This window comes from Oncorhynchus mykiss, chromosome 13, assembly GCF_057628025.1.
Source record: "Oncorhynchus mykiss isolate SJ-2025 chromosome 13, ASM5762802v1, whole genome shotgun sequence".
NCBI classification, from domain to species: domain Eukaryota; kingdom Metazoa; phylum Chordata; class Actinopteri; order Salmoniformes; family Salmonidae; genus Oncorhynchus; species Oncorhynchus mykiss.
The window spans coordinates 50,722,859-50,733,794 of record NC_143034.1 but is presented as its reverse complement, the minus strand read 5'-3'; the positions used below and the strand labels follow the sequence as shown (position 1 = coordinate 50,733,794).

The 10,936-nt window shown below is 40.9% G+C and overlaps 1 protein-coding gene across 1 annotated transcript; it reads right to left on the bottom strand.

Annotated features, from left to right (window-relative positions):
- Nucleotides 1-3,476: 3,476 nt before the first annotated feature.
- On the bottom strand, nt 3,477-10,936 carry shfl (shiftless antiviral inhibitor of ribosomal frameshifting). The gene is made up of 9 exons (XM_021557922.3): nt 10,427-10,936; nt 9,827-9,962; nt 9,095-9,144; nt 8,862-8,921; nt 8,496-8,537; nt 8,198-8,353; nt 7,866-7,969; nt 7,615-7,775; nt 3,477-7,417 (listed from the first exon to the last, which is right to left on the bottom strand). The coding sequence occupies exons 1-9, from the start codon at nt 10,451-10,453 to the stop codon at nt 7,200-7,202; spliced, it is 954 nt and encodes a 317-aa protein (XP_021413597.3). The 5' UTR covers nt 10,454-10,936; the 3' UTR covers nt 3,477-7,199.

Sequence of the window (10,936 nt, the reverse complement as noted above, 5' to 3'; positions counted from 1 at the left end):
AACTTAAAAGCATGTCTGACATGCATTGGGGTGCACAATTGTGGATTGATTTAAAAATCCAGAGAAGAATCTTAAAATGAATTCTAAAACTCACAGGCAGCCAGTACAGAGACCTTTAAACCGGTGTAATGTGTGCTCTCTGGTCTTGGTCAGTACCCATGCTGCACATTCTGTATGTTTTACAGTACAGAGACCTTTAAACCGGTGTAATGTGTGCTCTCTGGTCTTGGTCAGTACCCATGGTGCAGCATTCTGTATGTTTTACAGTACAGAGACCTTTAAACCGGTGTAATGTGTGCTCTCTGGTCTTGGTCAGTACCCATGCTGCAGCATTCTGTATGTTTTGTAGTACAGAGACCTTTAAACCAGTGTGCTCTCTGGTCTTGGTCAGTACCCATGCTGCACATTCTGTATGTTTTACAGTACAGAGACCTTTAAACCGGTGTAATGTCTGCTCTCAGTCTGGTCTTGGTCAGTACCCATGCTGCAGCATTCTGTATGTTTTGTAGTTGACCAATGGCTTTCTTGGGTAGACCAGACAGGAGAACATTACAGTAGTCAAGCCTGCTTGTAATAAAAGCATGGATGTGTCTCTCTGTATCAGCCTGAGAGAGAAACGGCCTCATCTTGGCAATGTTCCTCAGGTGGTAAAAAGCTTTTTTGGTCACATTCCTAACGTGTGATTTGATATTTTGTTCAGAATCTAAAGTAAAACCTAGGTTTTTTATCTTTTGTTTTATCTTTATTGCCCATGAATTAAAATGTGCAACTAGATTCTCTGTCTGTGATTTGGCTCCAACAATAAGTACCCCAGCTGGAGGACGTTGTGAGCCATCTAAGTATTTAAATCACTAATACGGCCTAATCATTTATCTGTGGAGCTAAAATCCTCTGGTGACACAGAAATGCAAAGTTGTGTATTGTCTGCGTAGCCGTGAAAATCAATGCTTTGCTTACTGATAACGCTGCCAATGTGTAACATATATATAAACTGAACAGTAAAGGACCCAAAATCAAACTTTGTGGGACGCCACATGTGATTTGTGTTTTATGAGTTATGTTCACCAAGGGTGACAAAAAAGTCCCGACCGGTTAAATCAGTCCCAAACCAATTGATAACTGGACCAATGTCTTTCACATAGCTCTCTGGGATAATGTCAATAATACAGTTAACCAGTCCACCGTCAACTATCAAGGTATTATTTATGTTAACAAAACGTTCAATTTGATTGGTAATCATCTTTGTTTGTGCTTTTAGCATAACTCTCCCAGATGCCAACATTTCATCAAGGCACACATCTACAGAAGGGAACATTTAGTTGAGGTGAGACATTTCTCTCTGACACTTTGTGGTGATTGAAAGCAGTCAGACATCTCTGGCCATGTTTAGGCGTGGAGTGATGTGGGAAGGGTCAGAGGATGCAGAGAGATGAGATGAGTTAGACCAGACTAGACCAAGGCTGATTTGAGGATGTGATCTAAGGAGGGTCCTCAGATGATCTGAGTGTCCTGATGAGAAACACTGTAACCGCTCTCCAAACGGACAGGGGAAAAAATGTGACTGCTTCTGTCCATATGAATTCTAGACTAAAAGGAACGACAATACCATCATGTCACTGCTCATAACCGTCTCTACAGAAATGTGTCTACAAATATTCTGTAATTCCTTCCTATCAGGAGGCGAAAGAAACGCTCACCTGTTTAGGCAAGGTGCTGGCAGAGTAGAACACTTGAAAAAGAAAAGGAGAGCCACACTAGATGCAATCATTTTATAACCTAATAACCAACATTTTGACAGACAAGCTGTCTTCATCAGGGTATAGTCCTGGTGCTATATCATATTTATGCACATACAGTACCAGTCAAAAACGTTTGGACACGCCTACTCATTCAAGGGTTATGCTTTATTTTTAATGTAAAATAACATTGAAGACATCAAAACTATGCAATAACAAATATGGAATAATGTAGTAAAGAGAGCTTACTCCAATGAGTATATCATTGATATGACTGGGCATTTCCCTCAATGATGGATTGACTCAATAATTTGCCTGAGAGACCAGCATGTGTCTTTGAAGCATGTTTCCTCTAAAGTCCTCGACTGATTGGAAAGCAGTTCAACTCAAATCAAACATCAGTCAGTTAGCTGGTGTGTTGCCGTATGGTACACACTCGCTCTCCACTGCAACGTGTGTGTGTCACAGATGGGCTAGATCTCACTACCTGCCAGACTGAGCTGTGAGGTACACCCACACCCTGTTAGGAAATTGTCTTTTAAAGAGCGAGTCACTGAGAGGCATCCGCCTTCATCTCCTCTCCACACCACTAGCTACTGTGTGGTAAACTACTGACGCACTGTGGGCTTTATAATCAAGTCAACTCCTTTTCACTAAACTATAACTGTCACATCGGAAGATAAGCAGTGTTAAATCACACATGGGATGGCAAGCCACTGTATTGACTCAATGAATGAGTTGTGTATTCAATGCTCAGCAGGATCTTGCTATTTAGTCCAATATTCTGTTTATTATATGAAGATATCAGGGTAACACATACAGTGATGCCATTGAAATTAAAGTAATAACGATATAACTATGTTATTTTATAGATAATTTATAAATCAGAAATAAACTTTTGCTCCTTCTTCAGGGAAAAGATAACCTTGTAAATAGATTCATCCCTGAGGCATTTCCAAGCTCCTAACTGCTTTCCATATGCTTCAATTTGGCAAACAAATATTATTTCCCAGGGGCAAAGACTATGTACAGCGGGTCTGAAATGATTGACACCCTTGATAAAGATGAGCAATAATGACTGTATAAAATAAATGATTCAAATACTGAGCTATATTGTATGCTCAAAAAAAGTGGGAAATTATATCATTTTATAGTAATGCAATTGCTAAAAAAAAAGATTTTGCTTAACAGTGCTAGAGGCGTCACTCCAGGCACCCTGGTTAGATTCCATGCTGTATCACAACCGGCCGTGATTGGGAGTCCCATTTGGCCCAGTGTTGTTCGGGTTTGGCCAGTGTATAAAATAAATTATTCAAAATCAAATTCTTCTCAAAAAGGTAGGGGTCCAAATTATTGACACCCCTAAAGATTCGTAAAAATAAAGTAGTCAAAAGTTTCGTATTTGTTCCCATATTCCTAGCAAACAATGAATACATCACGCTTGTGACTCTACAAACTTGTTGGATCCATTTGCATTTTGTTTTGGTTGTGTTTCAGATTATTTTGTGCCCAATAGAAATGAATAATAATTAATGTATTGTGTCCGAAAATCCTGAATGTCTACTGGTTTTATTGGTTTATTAGGATCCCCATTAGCTTTTGCCGAAGCAGCAGCTCCTCTTCCTGGGGTCCACACAAAAACATAGAACACGACAAGTAACAAAACACGGATACACTGATAGACAAGAACCGTCACACAAATGTAAAATACAACGATATACAAACAATACAACTAAAGAATGTGTGTATATTTTTTTATTTGATCTTTATTTAACTAGGGAAGTCAGTTAACTTATTATTTAACTCACTTATTTACAATGACGGCCTACACCGGCTAAACCCGGACGACACTGGGCCAATTGTGCTCCTCCAAATGGGACTCCCAACCACGGCCGGTTGTGATACAGCCTGGACTCTAACCAAGGTGCCTGGAGTGACGCCTCGAGCACTGAAATGCAGTGCCTTAGACTGTTAGAGTGTGTCAGTGTGTGTCATTTCACAGTCCCTATTGTGCCATGAGATGTTGTTTTATAAAACATTTTTAGGTCATTTTGATGTTTGCTTGAGTAATTGGAGATAGAAGGTAGTTCCATGCGATCATGGCTCTGTATAATACTGTGGTGAGTCCCCTGTCTTGTGGGGTATGTATGAGTGTCTGAGATGTATGTTATTTGATTATACAGACGATCTGGAATTTTCATCAAAGTAATATTTCTCATAAAAACTACAAGAGAATACTTTAATCTCTCTTTAACTCTCAACAAGGAAAGATTGGCATGCATGTTGTTGACGTTATGCAGTTACTGTGCATTCGGAAGGTATTCAGACCCCTCCTCCTTTTCCACATTTTGTTAAGTTATAGCCTCATTCTAAAATTGATTTAACAACAAAAAAAATCCTTATCAATCTCCACACAATACCCTGTAATGACAAAGCGAAAACAGGTTTTTAGAAATTGTTGCAAGTTAGCTATTAAAAATAAAAAACAGAAATACCTTATTTACATAAGTATTCAGACCCTTTGCTATGAGACACGAAATTGAGCTCAGGTGCATCCTGTTTCCATTGATCATCCTTGAGATGTTTTGAAAACTTGATTGGAGTACACCGGTGGTAAATTCAATTGATTGGACATGATTTGGTATCACAGTTAACAGTGCATGTCAGAGCAAAACCAAGCCATGGGGTCAAAGGAATTGTCTGAGGAGCTCCAAGACATAATTGTGCCGAGGCACAGATCAGGGGAAGGGTACCAAAACATTTCTGCAGCATTGAAGGTCCCCAAGAACACAGTGGCCTCCATCCTTTTTAAATTGAAGACGTTTAGAACCACCAAGACTCTTCCCAGAGCTGAGAGACTAGTCAGGATGAGGGAAAGATGAATGGAGCAAAGTACAGAGAGATCTTTGATGAAAACCTGCTCTAGAGTACTCAGGACCTCAGACTCGGGCGAAGGTTCACCTTCAAACAGGATATTGACCCTAAGCACACAGCCAAGACAATGCAGGAGTGGCTTCGGGATAAGTCTCTGAATGTCCTTGAGTGGCCCAGCCAGAGCCCGGACTTGAACCAGATCGAACATCTCTGAAGAGACCTGAAAATAGCTGTGCAGCGACATTCCCCATCCAACCTGACAGAGCTTGAGAAGATCTGCAGAGAAGAATTGGAGAAACTCCCCAAATACAGGTGTGCCAAGCTTGTAGTGTCATACCCAAGAAGAATCGAGGCTGTAATTACTGCCAAATGGTGCTTCAACAAAGTACTGAGTAAAGGGTCTGAATACTTATGTACATGTGATATTTCAGTTTTGTATTTTTTATAAATGAGAAAAAATGTCTAATAACCTGTTTTGCCTTTTCATTATGGGGTACTGTATGTCAAGGGGTCTGAATACTTTCCGAATGCACTGTAAGGGCAAGGCGTGCTGCTGTTTTCAAACAGCTGCAGATTTGCTAGGTTTTTCTCTGCTGCATTTGACCATATTACCAGACAGTAATCAAGATGGGACATCTTCACAAAAACTTAAGTCAATATGATAATTGACCATCCAATGATAAATCAAATCAAAGTTTTTTTGTCACGTGCACTGAATACAACAGGTGTACAGTAGTAGACCTTACAGTGAAATACTTACTTACAGGCTCTAACCAATAGTACAAAAAAGGTATTAGGTGAACAATAGGTAGGTGAAGAAATAAAACAACAGTAAAAAGACAGGCTATATACAGTAGCGAGGCTATAAAAGTAGAGAGGCTACATACAGACACCGGTTAGTCAGGCTGATTGAGGTAGTATGTACATGTAGACCATCCAATGTTATACCTAGGAGTTTAGTCCCTCTGTAACTTTCTCCCTCATCATTATTTACGATTCATTACCCGCAATCAAGGTAGCACCCACATTAATGTAGAGGTGTTTAGAAACATTATATTCTTATTTACAATAAAAGTGATTCCAAAAAGACACAGTAGATGATTTACCATTCATTTCTATAGGTCACAAAATGATCTGAAACACAACTTAAACGAACTGCAAATGTATCCAAAAAGTTTGTCGTAACAAGCTTGATGTAGTCATTGTGTGCTAGGGACATGGGATCAAATACTAAACTTTTGACTATTTTATTTATAAGAATCTTTAGGGGTGTCAATCATTTTGACCACTACCCTTTTGAGAGAGAAAAAATATGACTTGTTAAATAACATCTCTTTCTCTGAGGAATTGTATTATTAGTATAAAATAATAATTTCCCATTTTTTTGCGCATACAATATAGCTCAGTATTTGAATTCTTTAGTTAATAAAGTCAATATTGCTTATCTTTGTCAATCTTTAGCAATAACTTTGAACCCCACTTGAAATGTTTTTCTCAGGTTATTCTTAAACAAACAGAATAAATTATGCTTTATTGGTGTACAGGTATCTTCTAAATTATTTACAGTGATATATTAAAATCCACGGTGGCATGTCTGTGATTTTTCCTCCTAAAAATTGTGAAAGAATCCAGCCACCCATATCATAGACTGTTCTCTCTGCTACCGCACGGCAAGCGGTACCAGAGCTCCAAGTCTAGATCCAAAAGGCTCCTTAAAAGCTTCTATCCCCAAGCCATAAGACTCCTGAACATCTAATCAAAATGGCCACCCGGACTATTTACATTGACCTCCCTTTGTTTTTACACCGCTGCTACTCGCTGCTTATTATCTATGCATAGTCACTTTACCCCCTACCTACATGTACTTTTTACCTCAATTAACCTGTACCCTGCACATTGACTCAGTACCGGGAACCCCTATATATAGCCTCGTTATTGTTATTTTATTGTGTTACGTTTTTGAATATTTTCTTATTTTCTTACTTTAAAAAAAAACTCTGCATTGCTGGTTAAGGGCTTGTAAGTAAGCGTTTCACCTGTTGTATTCGGTGCATGTGACAAATACAATTTGATTTGAACCCGAGTCGTTTTGAAAATTAATAATAGTAAGATTTCATAATGCATTATTTGTGTTTTTCTGGGGGGGACCAAAATGCATTATTTGCGTTTTATAATATATTCTTGTTCAAGTTGATATGAAAAATCTATTTGAACACACATATCACTAGAAAGCTAACTCCTGAATAGGTAACCAAAAGTAAAGTCAGAATTATGGGCAGAAGCCAGTGCGGTCAATCTCCCCTTATCATTCAGACATTAACAAAGCAGCAGCAACAACACGTGGCAACACTTCAAGAAGCATAAACAAAGACAAAAGCAAAACATGAAACTAGTTATATCATCTCACTTATATCATCTGACTGTTGTGAATATTGAGCTGCATTTTCATGGTTTTTAGGCCTATGAGATGCCATCCTTACACTGAATGTGAACCTAAGGTAAGCGATCATATCCTGATCGTTGGAAGCACCATTGGGGAAGAATGGAAGCTGCTCACGACTGTTGGTCACTGGTAACATCAGTGCTGCTCTAGCTGCTGCTGCTACCACTACTGTTGTCCTCTTCACTCTCCTCTCTGATGTCATCCATGATGAGGTCGTACAGGTTCTCCAGGCTTCCTTGGCTCAGGCAGGTGTTGACGGTGGAGCCGGAGCTGATGTGGACGGAGCTGGGATTGACCACGCGAGGCTTCCTGTTCCTCTGGCGACTGCGGGGGTGGACACACTCTGTCCCAGGAACATGGGGCTCTGGCATGGAAGTACAAGGCCAGTTAGTTGGCTGGAGCCAGCAGCCAGACAGACAAGTAAAAGGACGCCATCTGGGGGTACATGTTTGTAGTAACACACTCTACAATCCACAGTACATTGCACTGTACAGCAATCCTGTGTGTGTGTGTGTGTGTGTGTGTGTGTGTGTGTGTGTGTGTGTGTGTGTGTAGTTTAACCTTGTCTGTTGTAACAGTCCTCAGCGAGGCAGCTGTGTGGGATAGGTTTTCTGGGTCCTGCTCCTCCGACCCCTCCCTTGCGTGGAGGAAGAATCTCTGTTGGGATCACCAGAGTTCGGCAGGAGTAGCAGGGGGAGCCCAAATCCATCCTCCCAAAGCCCCTGATGGACAAATCAAACCAAGTGCATAGAGATTAAATCACATGTATAATGTCTTATAATCACACATGTACAGGACGCTCCAGTTTTTACCTGAAGGAGCGTGTGCATTTGGTGCAGCAGAACTCTCCAATACCCCACATTTTGTCATAAGGGACAGGGTCATATTTCTTCTTGCACAGGTGACAGCGAGATACCTAGGAGAGATGACAGTCAGTGGAGTCCCCAGTTAGTAGATGAACTGGCCATGTGAAATACACGTTCTAAGACAAAGTAACAAGGTAACAGGAACACAGTTACAGACACAGGCATGGAGAAATACTTTTGAACTATTGTGCATGGGTTTGGCATGCACATCAAACAGAGTGTACCAATGTGTGGAGACCACGGTGAATACCAGGTGGGTATGTATGGAAGAGCATTACCCTCTTCCTCTGGGGTACCCGACGCCACCAGTCCTTGTCACAGGTCTGGCAGGCAAACTGGTGCAGGACAGAGGGGGTGAGGTGGCGCTGGGCATTATCAAACATTCTCTTGTTCTTCTCAGTGAGAGGCAGGACCCGCAGACGCTCTCCCAGCTCCTGAAGACTCAACACACACGAGCCACACACATAAAGGCAGGTACGCACTCATGCGCACACACACCTTTCAGTTAGCCATCCACTTAACCCTTAATCTCTTTCCCCACCAGTAAAGTCGGAAAATAGCCCGTGGATGACTGACCTTGATATCATTATCGTGTTCAGGCTGTCTGCTACCTCGGGGCTGTAGGGAAGACAAATGTAAGTCATAGAATTAGAAATAGTCAAGGCAACCAATTTACCAACCTGATCATCAGATTGGATATAGGACCAATGTAATATGATAGGAGTTTTATTCCCTCTTTCAGCCCTTGAACAGTGTTGTTATAATAGCTCACAAATCTATTCCCAATGTGTTATTACCCATTACCAATATGGTTATGGAATATGGAACTTCAAAATCAACAGAGATTATGCTGAAATGCCTGATATCCAGATGTCTTCTGATGAACATTGATTCTTTAACCCAATGAAAGAGGGACTAACTGACACTGTGACTGTGTTGTACCTGTTGCACAGGAGGGACCTGAGGTTCCCTGTCCTCAGCTGTGAGTCTCTGCACCACATTCTGAAAGAGAGAGAGAGAGAGGTGGGTCAAGGGTCAGGGTACAACTGAACTATCATGTTTATGACCACAAAGATCACATGTTCAAAGAAGTACAGACCCGCCTGGATACACCCCTAAGCCAAAGAGACACACCACAAAGCGACAGGGAATAGTATGGCATTTATTAATGTAACCTTGACAGCCTGATCCGTCTGTAAGCATTTTCTGTCCTCCTCATCCAGCTCTGCACGGCAAGAGTAGAGAAAGAGGAAGAGTCAGAGATTAGATTGTCAATATGGCCAACCCTTTAACGCAAATAAAATGGGTCTGGTTGTTAAACCCCCAGAGACCATGTCTGAATAGAGAGGTTAAAGAGGCCATCAGCAGCTGAAACAATAACAGTCTTCCTCGCCCCTGGCTCTGTAAAAAATGTAGGGATGGTGCTGGAGAAATGTAGGCACTTTTAAATGTATACGCAGAGCTATGGATGCAAGGACTGACCATCCATGATATAAAAATGATAGTTTTAACCATGTTTTGAGGATATATAGCGTTTGTTTTTTTCATTGACTTTGCTTACAAACAATGGAGTAAAACAAGCTTATATTTTGGGTACTGATGGGTTACGACAGTTGAACTAAGCTCACGAGGCATTTGTAAGTTATATTCTTCAAGAATCAATGGGTACATATCATAAATGCATAAGTCCAACAAACGGATGTAGCAACTGCAGATTGCCCCTTTAAAGGATAGTTTCCAGGACAGATTAATCCTAGTTCTGTTCCTGGACTAAGGGGCACATTTAACGGAGAATCCCCATTGAACAAGCTTTTTAGTACAGGACCCGGTGTCTTGGAAACCTCTCCATAGGGATTTCCTATGGTGGTATGACTGGGGTTTGCATTTACTGTGAACCATTTCTTTACCGTTGCCTTTCTTCAGTATAACTGCCCAGGTGACCATTTGATGGTTGTTGGCATAGCGTCTCATCAGTAAGGTTGCCTTTTCCACCGCTATCTTTCCATGGAATGTCTCCCTGAACCGCCTGACACTTTTCTCCAGCTGAGTTAACAGACAAATAATAAAAGGACAATAAGAATCTAAAATAAACAGGCTGGTCTCAATCATGTTGTAAATAAAATAGAAGATTGGGCACATTCAACAGGAAGATCGACAGAACATTGCAACAAATGCAAATGGAGCCTAAGGGCATGGTTTATTCAAAAACAGATCACAACACAGCGCAACACATGAAACACACACTGTCCTCTCTAACCACGTATGCCTACTTATAAAGTGTAATAACTCAATAGTGTTTGATGACGTTATTTAGGTTTAGTCTAAACGTATGAGAAATGTGATTAAAAAAACATAATTCTTATCCAACGTTAAAAGTTTCACATCGACCATAACACAAATTGAACATTGGATCCGTAGGACTACAATACAAACAAGAAAGGCGCATACAAATTGACCATATAAAACAGTGTTATTGGCCAAATAAAACTAAGTTTACCGTATCCTACCTCAAATTCATCTTGCAGAGAACTCATTTTGTTATCGTCTAGGCTTTTTCTATCCTTGTATGTCGTTCTTTGGCAACATATTTTGCAACAATCGATCTATTTCCATGTAGCGCTGCAGTTGCAGTGTTGACTAACGTTAACAACTTTCACTTTGATAAGATGCCGCATTCAAAAGCACTGGGAACTTGGAACAATCCGATGTCAAATCATTACGTCAGGGATCTTTAGGGCGAAAAGTCGGAGCTCGAGAAAGAGGCCTGAGTTCCCGAGTTGAAATTCCGAGTTGGGTGACCGTTCAAATCACATTTTCCCTGTCGGAGCTCGTTTTTTGTGCAAATTCCCATTTGTTTTGAATGCGCTGAAATCGGATTTCGGAGTTCCCAGTTCCGAGTTGTTTTGAACGTATCATCAGACTGGTCATACGCACCACGCGTCCACACACGCCCACGCACGCCACACACCGTAAAAACCAACACACACCAACCAATGAGCACACAACCAGCCCCCGCT

Bases quoted from the DNA above. Each gene is read 5' to 3' on its own strand.
- shfl (XM_021557922.3), bottom strand. From the start codon at position 10,453: ATGAGTTCTCTGCAAGATGAATTTGAG. The intron at 8,538-8,861 runs GTACAACACAGT...TCTTCCCTACAG, and splicing joins AGGTCCCTCCTGTGCAACAG to CCCCGAGGTAGCAGACAGCC. The intron at 7,418-7,614 runs GTTAAACTACAC...CTTCCATGCCAG, and splicing joins GGACTGTTACAACAGACAAG to AGCCCCATGTTCCTGGGACA.